General features: G+C 52.0%; 1 protein-coding gene across 3 annotated transcripts; it reads right to left on the bottom strand.

Moving 5' to 3' along the window:
- Nucleotides 1-2,050: 2,050 nt before the first annotated feature.
- Mfsd2a (MFSD2 lysolipid transporter A, lysophospholipid) lies at nucleotides 2,051-14,715 on the bottom strand. 3 transcript variants are annotated; one of them, XM_063236168.1, is made up of 15 exons: nucleotides 14,455-14,610; nucleotides 13,171-13,222; nucleotides 12,916-13,047; nucleotides 10,528-10,652; nucleotides 6,829-6,952; nucleotides 6,636-6,714; nucleotides 6,076-6,233; nucleotides 5,375-5,465; nucleotides 5,155-5,276; nucleotides 4,901-4,984; nucleotides 4,231-4,314; nucleotides 4,028-4,140; nucleotides 3,477-3,620; nucleotides 3,209-3,385; nucleotides 2,051-2,512 (listed from the first exon to the last, which is right to left on the bottom strand). In XM_063236168.1, exons 2-15 carry the CDS (start codon nucleotides 13,183-13,185, stop codon nucleotides 2,449-2,451), a joined length of 1,512 nt encoding a protein of 503 aa, XP_063092238.1. In that variant the 5' UTR covers nucleotides 13,186-13,222; nucleotides 14,455-14,610; the 3' UTR covers nucleotides 2,051-2,448. The 3 variants fall into 3 exon arrangements, with proteins under 3 accessions (XP_063092238.1, XP_063092237.1, XP_003462322.1); XM_063236167.1 differs by lacking the exon at nucleotides 13,171-13,222 and having other exon boundaries at nucleotides 12,916-13,044; nucleotides 14,455-14,715; XM_003462274.5 differs by lacking the exon at nucleotides 13,171-13,222 and having other exon boundaries at nucleotides 14,455-14,713.
- Between the last annotated feature and the right edge of the window lie 784 nt (nucleotides 14,716-15,499).

Below are 15,499 nucleotides of genomic sequence, written 5' to 3'. Positions count from 1 at the left end.
GAAGCATTTCAGTGGGCCAATAGGAATGGGTTCTGGCTCTGAACCAAAGCCCTCTCCAGTCATAGCTTACATTCACTATCCCCAAGTGCCAACCCCACCCTGCCATGCCTAGCCCTGGGCTCTGTGTGAAACACGATGATGGGGCAGGCAGAAACTCTCAGACCCGCCCCAAGGGGCAGAGGGGCAGGAACTGCTGAGAACCTTCCTGGAGCCCAGACATGTTGGACAAGTGCCCACAGAGGGCACTGAAGCAGGTATGTATTCCAGGGCTAGGCAAATGGCCTGCAAGAACGGCTGTGCCTGGGTCCAGGGCTGGAGAGGTCAGCAGGAGGGAGCCTTGGACTCTTTCCTGAAAGCAATGGAGACTCCCAGAAGGGTTTGTGCATGGGAGAGCTTCTCAGATGTCTCGGATAGTTTGCAGAAGCAATGTGAGCAGATCCAGTTGAAGACAAAGAAATCAGTCAGGATGCTGGTGCAACCGTCCATGCAAGAGAAGCTAAAACCTGAGAAGTGAGTGTGAATGGGGAAAAAGCAAGTTTGTGTGGTTTAAGAAATTGAAATATATTTTTTTCAGTTATAGAGACTAGACCCAGGATCTCATGCATCTCAGGCAACCATTCTATCATGGAGCTATAACTTCAGCTCTAAAATATTTGTTTTTAAAGGATAGGACTTGGTGGTTATGGGACAGGCTGGAGCGGGGGCTGAATACCTCAGTTCTCCAGCTGCCCAAGCCACATCAGCCCCAGGCTCCTGCCTTCCTCAGGCAGCTTCTGACCAAGATGATAGCTACAAAGACAGAGAAACTGGTTGCATAGTGGCCAAACTACTGGTCCAGATAGCAGCCTAAGAGCTGTGGTTAAGAGCTCAGGCCCTAGAGCTAAACAGCTTGGATTTGTGTGTCTAGTTCTCCATTCCTAGTGACCTTGGGCAGGTTATTTCATTTCCCTGGGTTTGGGTTTCCTCATCTGTAAAATGAGGTCATAGTAACTGCCACAAGGAAGTTCTGGAGGATACGAGGGTTAGTGTTTGTAGACCCATGAAACAGTGCCTGCTGGTATCACTTCATGGCATCTATTGAAGTGACTTGGTAGAACTTTATCGGTACAATGGAGCCCTCTCCACCTAAAATAGAATCCCATATCCAAGGTAAAAACCAAATCTGAAGCCAGGCATGGTGGCACACGCCTGTAATTCCAGCACTCAGAAGGATGAAGCAGGAGGGTCGCCAGAGTTTGATGTTAGTCTGGGCTGCATATCGAGTTCAAAGCCAGCTTGAACTACTCCCCCACACACCCCCTCTCTGAGTGTCTTGAATTGGCCTATGGTGGTAGTATTTATACCACGAAAGTGGGACAAGTGCCCCTAGTCCTTTCCCTGCTGCCAGGTGGACTTCTTTCTATCTGACACTTATATACAGCAGGTACATGGCCCCCACTCAACACTGGAGGTCCCAGGTGTGGACAAAGAAGGTCAGGTCTCCTGGGACACTCCAGGTTCCTGGTCAGTCATGTCTCATAGCTTCAGGCATGATGGGGCGGGCAGAGCAAACGTCTGCCGTTCCCTTAGTTGTTCCAGACACTGGGGGTAGAGAGTGGTGACTTAGGGAGCCTCACAGAGCTGGGACTGTTTCTTCTTTTTTTAAGACAGGGTGTCACTATGTAGCCCAGGCTGACCTCAAACTCTTGGACAATTTTCTCGCCTCAGTCTCCTGAGAGCTGGGATGATAGGTGTGCACCACTGTGCCAGGTTGAGTTAGATCCCTCTTGGCTGTGTGACTTTACTTATGTCCCTCTATGACTTGAACTCAGTTTTCTTATCTTCAAAACAGGAGCAGCCCTGACCTGCAGAATGGTTGCAGGGTCAAAGGAGTGTTTCTACCAAGGCACACCCAGCTTCTGCATGGTGCCTGGTACAGAGCAGGAACTCGGTAAATGTTAACTGAGGCTGTTGTCTCCCCACCCAGCGGCACCCATGGTATAGTTGACCTCTCAGTGTCTGAGTCTTGGCACCAAAAGGCTTGGCGAATGGCTGAGGACACACAGAAACAGACAGTTTTCAGCTTTTATGAAAATTAATAACATTAATAGCTCACAGACATATATATATACATATTGCTATGTACACAGTCATTAAGTTATTAATTAGTTTTTGTATAAAAAGTGTCTACACTAGGTTCTGGGCTGGGCCCGATCAGTCCTTGGCGTATTCACAGTAGCAGTCCAGGGCTTGGCCCCACAGGCAGGCGGAGGGGAGGCAGGAGGCCACAGCACAGGCAGTCTCCCTTGAGCACAAGAGTGAGTGTCCCGGGCCGCACACGCTCTGGTCTTTGGTCCCTGTCTTGGCACCTAGAAAGCAGCTGTACAGCAAGTGGACAAAAAGGTCCTGATCCCTGCGTGGGCTGGTGACACAGCCTTCCGTATGTGGCTTTAGGCTATGCAGTGGCCCCTAGAGAATGCTGGCCAGCTCTGTGGAGTCTGCATCGGAGCAGCCTGAGCTGCTGGCTTCATCCCTGCAAGAGCCAGAAAGAATGAGCTGGAAAAAGTGCTGGAGGAAGCAGCCTTACCCCGACCCGCTGCCACCTGCCTCTTTCCTCTTTCAGGCGACTGGGCCCTGTTGGATGCTTCTAAACTACAGGATAGTTGGCTCCCTCTTTCAGCCCACAGAGTGCAGTGGCTGTTGGCTAGTCTTGTTGCGCACAGAATGCCACAAACTCTTGAGCTACACTCTGGCACAGGCTGGCATGACTCATCTGACCCTGCCCTAAGGTTGTGGTCACACCCAAGCTTCTCAAAGCCAGCAGAGCGTGACAGAGGCAACTGGCTGCAGTTAAGAGTATCAGGCAGGGCTCAAAGCTCAGGTCTGCCCTGTATCCACAGGGCTGGTCACTGTTCTGAGGTAAACCTCAGTTTCTTCATGAGCAGAACGGGAATCATAACAATCCCAGACATGCAGTGTTGTTGGAGAATCACATATGGGAAACCATAAGCACTTGGTTGCAAAACACAAGTTCCTTAAGGGCAGGGATTTTTGTTTTTTGTTCATGAATGCCGTGTAGGCAGTGGTAGGAACCAGTAAGTATTTGCTAAGTGAATTATGCAGAGCAGTTTGGTGCAGGGCTTTGGGAAGGTTTGCGGGAGTTAGACGACTTGGCCCCGGGAGACACAAGGGGCTGCTGAGTGCAGGTACCACCCCTCCCTGTTCTCACCGCAGAGCCTGCAGGGCCTTCTTATTCTGCCGCCTCTTTTCCTCATCGATGGGGTACAGCTTGAAGAGCATCAGACCCAGCACAATGAGGGCTATGGGCGTCAGGGCCACCAGCATCTTCAGAGTGAACTTGACACGTGATGGCTGGGAGCAGCCCCGCGACTGGTACCCGGCAAAGCTGTGGGGACCCAGTCAGGAAGGAAGTGGTAAGGGCAGGGATCCTAGGGCTTGGCTCTGCTCTGGGCTGCCCAGACCCCTACCCCACTCACTCGAGACTGAGAGTGGAGATGCCCAGTGAAACTCCAGAGGCGAACTTGGTGAAGAAGACATAGAAAGAGAAGAAGATGGGCTCCGTGCCATGGGAGTTAGGGTGCTTCAGGTGGAAGTCATCAATGACGTCGGGCAGCATGGACCTGTACAGAGTGGATGATGGCTGCCATGAGGGCTCCCCAGCACTGCCAAGCCACTAGGCACCTTGTTGTCAATGAGAAGGGGTGACCCTCGGGGAGTCAGCAGCACCATGGTGCACAGCTCAGTGAGTAAGAAAAGAAGGCCCATTCCTGCAAGACGAAGGGGTCCTGGTCCAGGTGCTCAGCTCACAAGCAGTATGCAGGCCAGACTTTAGCCCCTGTTTCTCAAAGTGATGGGGTGTCCTTGCACAGTTCATAAACTGCACAATTCTTCAGGCAGATCCACCTTGTCCCCAACTTGAACCCACAGAATGGCCTACAGAGATCCCCAAAGAACTCTCCCCAAGGAGCTTTGAAGCTAGAAGGTAGAAGGCTGGGGACCACGCTCAGGTGAGCCTGGATGTACCTACCAGGGCAGTAAGAAGGCTGCTGCTACACTGACGCCAGCTGCTATGGCCACCACGTACGTGACGATTAGGTTACGCTCTATGAGGGCCACCAAGATGAGAAATGGCACTGCTGACTAGGGGAGGGGGTGTGGGAACATGCGTCAGCTAGGAGGTTGGCACCAGGAACCCCACCTCAATCCAGGAGCCACCCCTCAGCTACTCACTGAGATCCCAGTGTACACAGCTGTCTTCTTGCCAAAGCGGGTCAGGAACCACTGCCAGAGGGGGATGGTGAACGTGGCTGAGAGCTGTGGATGGATAAAGGGGTGAGGGACGAGGCAGAGCCATGGAACGCTTCCTGGCCTTTCCCAACACCCCAAAGGTGTTTCTAGCCCTGCTGGGCGCAGCCAGATGGCATCATCTGGGCAGTGAGGACGTTAGCAGGCATGCATGTGGTCCTTCTGCCCTCTCATACCTGAGCACAAGGCCAGAGTCCTTGGCAACCACACCTTTGCTTTGGCTGTGCTCTCCTCCACTCCCAAACTCCTTCACCTTCATCTTCCTTTTTGTGTGTGGTGTGTGGTACCAGGGATTGAACCTTTGCACTAGCTATATCCCTAACCCTTTGTTATTTTTTATGTTGACACAGATTCTAGCTAAGTTGCTAAATGGCCCATGCTGGACTTAAACTTGTGATCCTCTTTCTTCAGCCTCCCAGAGTGCTGGGCTTGTGCCACCTTGCTTGGCGCCCAGATTGCAACTGTAGGTTGGGTCCAACCAAATATTCTGGGAAGCCTCCACTACCGCTTCATGTCTATGAGCATCTGGGAACATCCTCTAAGTGTCCCAAAAGTCATCCCACAACCTATGGCACATCAGCACACCCACACTCACCATGATGGCCAGGAGTAGGTTCTGGAACTCATTGCGGAAGCCCAGGGTATAGGTGCAAAACAAGGCAAAGTTCCCTTCCACTAGCTGGAGGATACAGCAGGCAGGGAAAGAAGGGGGTGATGTTGGGGTTGTGTCTCCCCAAGACACACACCATACCCCCATGCTCCAGGAGACATCTGTCCCTCAGCTCCTCCTCATCCGGAGCCCTCTCCAACCCTGTCCCTTTCCGCTGGGTGCACCAGGTTCCCACTCACCATGAAAGCCAGCGAGGTAAAGAGGAAGGCAGCAATGAGCTTGACGTACGGGCCGTGACTCATGACCAGCCGAAGGCCCCGGAAAAAAGGAATTGGCTCCGCCTGCTGGGTCTCACAGGGCTCTGGGGAAAAGGAATGACAGTGAGGAGGGAGCAGAGGGCCGGGCAGAAAGATGCAGCCACCCTGTGTGGGGCCCTACCGCATCCCAGGCCCCTCTCACCTCTCTGCTCCCGCACACCCAGGGTCAGGACGACAGCACAGACGATGTAAATGGAGGCAATGACTCCCGCTGCCAGCAGGTATGCATTTTGCTATAAAGAAGGTGAGGGTGACCGAGTTAGTCTGGCCTCCTCCCAGCAGCCCCACTCAACCATCTGCAGCCAATCCCTTCTCTGGGGGACCCACTGTCTTCATCTGGGAAACCAGGGAATCATCTTGGTCCTGCTGTTGCTTGCCAAGGCTGGGTAAAGTTCAGATGTACAAAATGTTAAAAATCAGGGGCCTGAGAGTCCACAGTTCAGATCTCCCCGAATGTTTGCAATTTACCAGCTCTGTGGTCTTGGGCAAATTAATCTCTCTAGATTTCAGGTTCTTTGTCAGCAAAGTAGGCACAGCAGACATAGTAAGTGGCTAGGTATATCAACTTCCCCACAGTGAAGACACATGAGGCCAGCTGTGGTAGCACATGCGTGCAATCCCAGCACTCTGGAGGCTCAGACAGGAGAACCACCATGAGCATGAGGCCAGGTTAGGCTACATTGTGAATTCAAGGCCAGTCTGAATTACATAATGGGACCTTGTCTCAAAATTAAAAAAAAAAAAATCCGAAATAAGAATTCTTGATTCTCTTTTCAGGATGACTCTAAAACACTCCAGTTTCCCATCTCCCCAAATCCATGCCCAGCCAGAGAAGGACCTCACCGTTTGTCTGAGTGAAGAGATGCTGTGTGTGCGATTCCCACTTTCTGAGATTAGTGCAGAGTCACCAGGATCCTGGAGACAAGGTGCATTTGCTTGGCCTACTATTTGTCCCTGGATTGCTGTGCCCAGTACTGTGCCCAGCACCTCCACGGTCATCCCTGGGGAGAGAAAAGGTCTTTTAGGGAATCTCATGGCCCAGGGAAGAAGTCCAGACAGATGAGGGCCCACTCCAACTCCAGGTTTGGTGGGTGGAAGAGGCAAGTGTCACCTAGGCCAGTACTCATGGCCTCTCTCTGTGTGAGCTCAGGTTATTCTTTGCATCACTCTGGGTCTCACCTGAGCAATGAGGAGACCAAGTTATTTTTAACAGTTTCATGCAGCAAAGTTCAATGAAAGAGCACTTGCTCGGTACACATGAGGCCCTGGCTTCAAACCCTAGCATCACACATACACAGAAAGCTTTCACACCCACAGCTAAGCGCAGAGCAGGGAGCTGGGCCCAAAAGGGATGGCACAAGGCAAGGCAGGAGGGCACAAGAGCAATGGGTGGCGAGACTTACGATAGGCAGTGGCCGAGTCCCGCTCACTCTGCTCAGTACTGATGAACATGGTGAGGGCCGAGTAGGGGACATGGAAGCACTGGCATGGAAGAGAGGGCCCTGGCCAGTTAGTGGACAGAGACACCGAAACCCTGGGGCCTGCCCCTGCCCCTGCCCTGGCCCAAGGATACCGAGAAAAGGGACACATACTCACCGTGACCAGTGTCTCAAAGAGGCAATAGAAAATCAGGTACCAAAGGGCCTGGCCCCGAGGGAAGTCAGGCACGAACCAGATGAGGAAGTAGGCGACCACGGCCAGGGGTGTGGAGAAGATGATCCTGAGGAAGGGGAGGTCTAAGTGGAGGCCAGAACCCCAGGAGCCCAGCTGAGCCAGAGGTCCAGCTCTGCATTCTGAGTTCCCACTGGAAGGAAGTTCCTTCTCCTCAATCCATCCACCCATCCCAGGGCCCCTGGGAAGAGACCGATGGCCAAGCCCAGAAGGACACACTGGGACCGGCCCTGGTCTAAAATCCTCAGTGTAGAGTGAGAAGGTCAGTCCTCAGTCTCATCCACATCTCCCAGCGGGGGATTCTTCTGGGTTGCAGGACTTTAGTAGAGGACAAGACCTCAGGACAGGTAGGCAGGGAACAGGGGCAACGTGCACTTGTGTGTTTTCACATGTGCACACACACAGCTGGGCTGGGGTGGGGAAGGCCGACTCCAGGCGAAGGAAGAAGGAGTCAGGATTGAGCCTAGTGACACAAGTCCGAGGTGGCAAAGGTCTGCCACCTGCACGTGAGTCCCACCGATCACAAGGGGCGGCCCTCAGACTGGACTGACACCACAGCTCCAGCAGAGAAAGCAGCAGAGGGTGAGGTTAAGAAACCCAAGTCCAGTTCTCCCAACTAACCATAAAAACTTGGACTTGGGCAAGTTATTTAACTTCTCTGACTCACTTCCTCTCACATAAAATAAGAATAAAAAATAGCACATGCCTTACATTCAACATTGGCTCAAATATTTATTATGTCCCTATTGTGTGCTGGGCGCTGTTCTAATTGCTTAGGATGTATCAGTGAACAAAAAAGACAAAAGCAAGAGCAGAAAAAAAAACGAACAAAAACATTGTCCTTGCAGAATTTATATTCTAGTTGACGACCAGCAAAAATAAACAAGTTTAAAGCGATATACGTTCAGCCTTTAGAAGGAATGAACTTCTGACCCATGCCACTGCAGGAATGAACCTTGAGGACATTAGGCTCAGTGAGATAAGCAAGACACAAAATAATAAATATTGTATGATTCAACTTGTGTGAGGTGAGCAAGCTTGAGTAGTGAACTTCACAGTCACGGACGGTAGGAAGGGGGTCGTGAGGGGCTAGAGGAGGGAGAGTGTTACTGCCAATGGGTTGAGTTTTAGCTCGGGGAAGATAAAGCAGTACTGGAGGTGGAAGTGGTACTGGTCACAAGAAGGTGGGAATGAGCTTAATGTCAATGAACAATATTCTTAAAATGGTTCTAAATGTTGAATGGGAACAGTATGCATACTTTGCCAGTTTTCAAAAAGGTTAGATACATGTTAGAAGGTAATAAGTACTATGGAGAGCTCCGGAGCATTAGAAGTGAGAAGCAGAACCCGAGAAGGTCTTGCCAGGAAGACCTGAGTGGCAGAGGGAGGTGGCCATGGAGACGCCTGAAGTACTGGGGCTGAAGGGCAGCACTCAGCACAAAGGTCCTCAGGCAGGAGCCTTCCAGATAGGGTTGATGATGAAGAGTAAGAGGACCAGTGTCATGAGCCAAGGAGACCGAATTAGGAGATAAGCTCCCGCAAGGACTCTGGTTCTGCTTTGTAGGGTTGAAGTAGTCTTAAGAGTTAAATAAGTCGATGTGAGCGTGCAAACCAGTGCTTGGGACACTGTTTGCTGGAAAGTTTCAGCAGCAGAGCCAGCCTACAGGAGTCGCACAGCCCAGGGCCTGGGGCTTTGGAGGGCTCAGGGCTAAGAAGCAGACCTCAGGTCCAGTCTGCTTTTCAGCCTCTCCTTGTGACCTTGCTGACCACGTGCCTCTCACAGGGTGGCCTCGGGGATACCAGAGAAAGCACAGGTTGTCAAAGTCTTTGATTTGAAGGAGAGGATTACAGGAGGGGCTACCCTGAAACCTGCAAGAGAAGAGGCCCCAGACTCTTCCTATTCAGAAGGGAAGAGGGATTTAAAGAGGGGCCCAGGTCCTTGCTGTGTGCAGAAGGAAGCCATGTGTGCAGGGGTCCCTCAGACTTTGAGCTGCAATGTTTGCTCAGACACGTATAAAGATACCTCCTAAGGCAGAAAGCAGCCCGAGGGCCCCTAGCACCTTCCCTAAACTGGCTGTCTCACCTACCCAGATTGAGTCTTTCCTGCTGGCTGCTCTGCCAGCTCTATCCTCTCCAAATCACATGTCTCCTCAGAGACAAGGGCTCACCATCCTTCCTCAAACACTCCATTCTCTGCTCCAGGCAGCTGAACAGTGCTGCCCAGGAGCCCAATGTGACTGCCACATTGGACTGGCCCAGCAGCTGCTCCCATTGGCTGGGCCTCGTGAGGAGATGTGGCAGCAGGGCCCGTCTTCTACCAGCTGCCAGGGATGCGGGCACAGAGCCAAGGCCCAGGAGCTGGCACACTTGGAGCAGCCTGGCCAGGTGAGGTAGTCTATCCTACCCTGGCCCTGAAACTTGGATCAAAGGCTCCAGCCTGGGCCTTTGCCAGGGCCTGGCAGGATTGTAGTGGGTGGGAAGCCTCGTGGGAAAGGAAGCTGTGGGGGCTCGGGGGGGTGCTGGAAGAGCTTTGAAGGCCGGAGACCAGGTATGGGCGCCCCTGGGGCAGGAAGGCGCCCACTTGGGCTTGGATGGGCTGGAGATGAAAGGGGCATCCCCCCCACCCCTGAAGCAGGATGTCCTGGAGGGAACCAGAGCCCGGCCTGGCTGGTCTTCTGTGTCTCCCTTGCTGTCTGATCTACGGGAACTGCCTCCCCCCACCTGGCCCCACAGCCTGAAGCTGAGTGGCAGAGGCTTTGTACCAAGAGAAAAAGTTCACATCATTCAAGGACCCAGAGCTTATGGGTCTGCTGAACCATTCCAGGCATTGTCTCTGACCCCCCGCCCCACCAAGAGTCACACAGGAGTACAGATTGCGTATCATTTAATGGGTACACTGCCAGGCATGGGGAGGGGGTGCATGCTTATAATCTCAGCACTCAGGAAGTTGAGATGAGAGGATCATCACAAGTTCAAGGCCAGCCTGAAATATATAGTGAGACCCTGTCTCAAGTATATATAAGTGCCAAGCATTTCCAAGTATGGTGGCACATGCCCATAATCCCAGCATGTAGAAAGCTAAGGCAGGAGGATCATCACGATGAGTTCAAAGCCAGCCTGGGATACACAGAGTTCCAGGCCAGTCTGAACTATAGGGAAAGACTACTTCAAAAAAAGGTACTAGGAACTCTCCTGAGTATTATACATATTTGCAATCATTTAATCTTCACCACAATCCTGTAAAAAGTTCCTTATCTTCATTTTATAGATGAAGAAATTTGAAGCTCAGAGATGTTACATGACAAGGTTGCACAGCTTAGGTAGCAAGGGTAGGATTCAAACCCAGGCAGGCTGACTGGAGAGTGCAACCTGTCAACTGCTCTGAACTACTCCACTGTCACCATGCAAGTAACTGATGATGAGCCCCGCACTTCAGCCAGCCTGGGAATGACTTGGCTTGCTGTCCCAGTGTACCTGCCTTGGGCAGCTGAGGCCTCAGATGAAATCTCAAAACCCTTGGGCTTTGATCCCTTCTGCTCACCCCTCCAGCCCGGGACACGAGATAGAAGAACCCCCGAGGAGCAGATGGAAGCTCCTGCCACCTGGAAGGCATGTTCTACTCACCAGGGCATAAGGCGACCCAGGCGGGTCCAGGAGGATTTGCTAATGAAGAAGCCCACCAGAGGGTCCGTGAAGGCATCCCAGGCTCGGCCCACGAACAGGATGATGGAGGCAGAGAAAGGATCCACCTGGAACGGGGAGGAGTTGGGAGACAGTTACTTTGTCACTTGACCCACCACAGTCCCCACCACTCAGCAGGAACAGGGGTCTTTCCCCAGCTCCACCAGGCCCTTGAGACCCTGCGCTGTGCCCACCTGGGCCTGGCCATCTTCACGTGCCTGGTTAATAATGATAACAGTGGGGCTGGAGATGTAGCTCAGCTCTTGCCTAACATGTGTAACACCCTGGATTCAATGCTCAGGACCACAAAAGACATTAGGCTTTTTGTGTGTATGTGTACTGGATGTTGAACGCAGGGGCTTTCACACTGAGTTTTCACCCCAGCCTTTTATATTTATTTTTTACTCTGATGGGATTTTGCTAAATTTCCCAGTCTAGGCTCAAAATTTGTAACCCTCTTGCCTCAGCCTCCCAAAGTATTGGGATTACAGACATGTGCTACCATACCTGGTTTGACACATGATTTCTTTGATAACAGTAGCACTGTGTGCCTCCTTAGGGACTTTCCCAGATCTGTTTCTTACCCTCTCTGCTGGCTTTGAAAATACTCCCATGATACAGGATGAATCTAGAATCATTCCCTGCCCAGCCAGGTTGGGTATAATCTCAACACTTCAGAGGCTGAGGCAGGATGATCACTTTGAGTCCAAGGCCAGGTTGGGCTAAACTGATCAATCAATCAATAAATAAATAAATAAAATAATTTCCTTACCTCCCTCTCACAGCCCAGAGCCTCTGGCCACTTGACAATAGGACTAACATTCACTAAATAACCACAATGGGCCTCAGTTTCCCCACTTGTATAATGGAAGTTATGATCACTATCTTAAGGATCAGGCTCTATCTTGAATTCTTGGACATAAGGATCTACAGGGTTTTTTTTGTTTATTTGGTGTTTGTTTTAGACAAAGTCTTATTATGTAGCCCAGCCAGGGTTTGAACTATCAGTTCTCCTGTCTTGGCTTCCCAAATGCTGGAATTATAGGTATAAATTACCACACCCAACTATAGATGCTTTTTATTGGTTTATTTTTGAGACAGTGTCTCTATGTAGTCCAGGCCGAGCTTGAACTCACTGCAATCCTCCTTGCTCTGCCTCCAGTGCTAGGATTACAGTCATGGGCCATCAGGCCCAGCAAATATAGATGCTTTGTAAAAAGTAGCCTGAGGGGCTGGGGATTTAGCCCAGCTCAGCTGCATAAGCACCTGCCTTGCAAGCGCATGGTCGTGAGTTCAATCCCCAGTACCAATTAAAAAAATAAAATAAAATAAAAAAATTTTTAAAAAGTGACCTGTGACTACTTGTTCAAACTATCCCCTTCCTCTTAAATACTCTAGGCTTTAAATGCTCTAAATCCAAATACTCTGGGTTCCTCCTTGTGCACCAAAGGCTGGCTATTGCTATCACTCTAGGAAGCTCGAAGCCTCTCCCATATATCATCTCCTCAAGATGGTACCTCCTTGCACCCCAGCTGACCTCACTGCACCCCCTAACACTCACTACAACAGCTTTATACTTCAACCACATGTTCCTCGTATGTGCATCCTACTCGGGGACTAGCCTGAAGGAATTACTCAAAATCTAGCTACTGAATGAAGTCATTTGTCTTTCTGGGGCTTGGTGTTTCCCACCTATAAATGGATAAGTTTTGTCAAGTCAGATGCTACCCAGAAGTCAGCCAGTGCAGGAGCCCCAGTAGTCATGGTTATTCAGCTTCTTACTTGCCTATCTGTACAGGACAAATTCTTGGGATGCCAGGCTGCTAGCCAAGGCTTCTCAAAGCAGTGTAGCACGGCTTCACTCTAAGCATTCTCACAGTTGAAGATCCTACGTCCTGAGGTGCTCTAGCTTAGCCCAATACTTGAAAAGGCCCCTCTCGCCACATGAAGATAGGATACACTTCCTCCACAAGCCTGACAATGTCTGCTACCCATGAGCCAAGCTAGCTGTCTTCCAGCCAGGGACATGCCGTACCAGTCTCTTCCAAGAACAGTGTCCCCAGTGAGTCCCATTTTCCTTCACACTACTGCCTACCCCTGCAGGCTCTTCTGCTCCTGCCAGGAATGGAAGAGTTGTTGTCTAAGACTCCCCACCTGGATATTTTCTAAAGTCTTATTTCTCACCCACTGTGACTCTAAGAGACAGCAAAATAAATTTTTCTGTCCCATTTTATAAGTAGGTAAAACTGAGCAACCATAGCCAGGGGTACCTAGAATATACGCAGGGGTACCACATTAGGATACCAGAGGAAACTGGCTCAGGTCACTCACCAGAGCTACGTCCAACAGGTAGATCTGCAGGAAGAAGCCCAGGGCACATCCAGTCACCTGGTAGGGGGCCCCTCCAACTGCATAGCAGAGCTTGTTGCAAACTGACAACTGTTGCTTCTTCTTCGGTTCCTTCTGGGAAGAAGAAAGGGGGAAAATGGGCCCAAGATCATGACTTCCATTCTAGAAAGTCCAGAAGCAGGAACATCCCTCCGGCTAACTGCCAGGAGGACCAACTCTGTCTTCCCCTGTTCTCACCTGAGAAGATCCCATTTCCCACAAAACAAGAGAATTTCCTATTCTTAGGTACCTGGAAAACAGAAAACCCATATTCTTAACAAAGTTGCTCCTAAGCCACGCACTCCCCCTTGCCAGATTCTGAGGAAATTTACCAGCTACCATCTCTAAAGAACTCTCCCCAAGGCTTCAGCCACTGCTTCTTTCCAAATTTCAGAGGGGAGCATGTTTCAGCAGCAGACCTGTCCCCACCCTTCACCAGCTGCCACAACCTGAAAGTCCTCTTGCAGCCCATAGCTGCCTAAGCTCATCCTGGGCTCCAGCCCTGGCTCTGGGGCCAGGATCCACCTGTCTACTGGTGAGAACTCTAGAGAGCTGCAGGGGCCCAGCCCAGCTGGCTGCAGGCACAGCTGTTCCTCCCATCTGCCCCTGAGCGTCCCTGGTCCCCATAGGCAGCCAAAGCTTCTGGGAAACTCAGGAGCTGTCCTACGCTCCAGCTTCAGCTCCTAGGGGACCCGGGAGAAGGAAAGAAAGGCCTCCAGGTGCAGGACTGGGCTCTGTCTGGATGAGGCGCTAGGGAGGTTGAGGTTGCCCAGGGAAAGTAGAGATTACTCATTCATGGTAACAGCATAATTGCTCGTCGATCTCTTTCCAAGGATCAGTTAATAAAAAGAAAAGGTAGTCACCTCCCAAGGAGATATTAACTCCCTGAGATCCCTTCGTGGGCCTGCCTGATTTTATTCGGTCATTAAATAGGTCCATAGGGCTTCGGCCGGGGCTGGAGCCGATCGTTCAGGCACATGGCACTGCGCACGCGAACACTATTCAAACGCCTACGGAATGCGGTTCCTTTAAGAGCCGAGCCCTTGTTCTTATGAATGAACTTGGGCAGCCCTTACGGTAAAGTACGGGCGAGAGCAGGAGAGTGAGGATGGGTGGGTAGGGGGTGAGGGAAAGGGAAGGGGAGGTTTCTCAGATCTCTGGGGTCTCTCCAGCTTCTAGAGCGCTAAATGAGGGCTGCTAGTCCTAGAAGAACCGGAACCAGCTAGGCACAGCCGGGCACCAAGTGGAGCTGCGAGTTTGGCCCTCCGCCGAGATGGAGTGCGGGGAGAGCAAAAGGGAGTGTGAGCGCCCCCAGACTGTCTCATCACTCCCTGGTCCCCATGGGCCCCCTGCTCGCTCTCTTGCTCCTAGGCCTCCGGGTCCCCTGCCTTCCCACGTACTAGACCCAAAGTCTGAAAGCCTCATATCCCCATTTGGCCCTCCCACCACCCCTTCCGCCCCCTCGGGGTGCTGGGCCCTTACCTTCACCTGGGCCGGGCGTTCGCTGGCTTGGAGGATGCTGGGGGGCAGCAGCCCCGCCGCGGAGCCGCTCTCGGAACCCTCTCCTTTGGCCATGACCCGCAGGCCACGGCGTCTGAGGCCAGAACGCCGAGATGCTCCTCTCCTCGGGAGATCCTACTCTTCGCGGGCTCAGCTCGTAGCCACTGCCACCGCTGTCGCTACGCACCAGCCAAATGCCCAGGCGGCGAGGCTCACGCTCCCCTCCACACACCATCCGAGCGTCTTAAAGGCTCGGCCCCTCTCAGGTCCGACCAATCACTGACCCCCGATGCCTGTCTCGAGCCAATCGCTGCGCCCGCCGGCCTCCCGGCCGGCGCCACCCTCGCGGCAGAGCCTTGCCTCTAAGCCAAGTTCTCTAAGAGCCCGGGAACCGGCTGCTCGCTATGCTCCCTCCTCTCCGGCGAGAGAAGGCTGTGAAACCCATCTGATCCTTCCGAGGAAACTGAGGCCAACGCTGAAGGTGGCCCCCCAGAGGTCCCTGAGTGAGTTCTCCGTGAGTCAAGTAGTCTGCAGCCTCCAGACCTAAGAAAGGTGGGGCCCCTCCAAAATCCCGAGTCGGAGCGTGATAACTGTCCTCTGTAGCCCACGTGGTGTTCCTTATCCGCAGCGTGCTCTCTCTCCCTTCTTTTTCTATCTACTTGGTCCACACTCACTCTGCAGAGCCAGTTTCTTCCCCTACTCCTCATTTTCGTGTTCATGAATAAACTTTACCATTGCGTCTTCGTCAAAAAAAAAAAAAAAAAAAAAAAAATCTGGAGTCAGGTCACCCCCTTCCCTTTAACTTGAAGAGGCAGAGTGGCACTTTGCCTCCAGATGTCCCCCTCTTTTCTCCTGCGACCAACCATTCCCGTTTCCTGCTAATGACAACTGTGGGGCTCTTTGTGATGGAAGAGAGAAATGAGGAGCACTGCTGCAGAGAAAGCAGGACCACAGGGCTTTGCAGGGTGACAGTAGCCTTTTATAGATAGCTCCCTTCAGGCCCCACTCAGCAGGCTCACAACCACCA

This window comes from Cavia porcellus, unplaced genomic scaffold (assembly GCF_034190915.1).
Source record: "Cavia porcellus strain 051 isolate PalLab524CR breed Dunkin Hartley unplaced genomic scaffold, mCavPor4.1 scaffold_25, whole genome shotgun sequence".
Taxonomy (NCBI): domain Eukaryota; kingdom Metazoa; phylum Chordata; class Mammalia; order Rodentia; family Caviidae; genus Cavia; species Cavia porcellus.
Note: the sequence above shows the minus strand (reverse complement) of the source record. Positions and strands in the feature narration are given on the sequence as shown.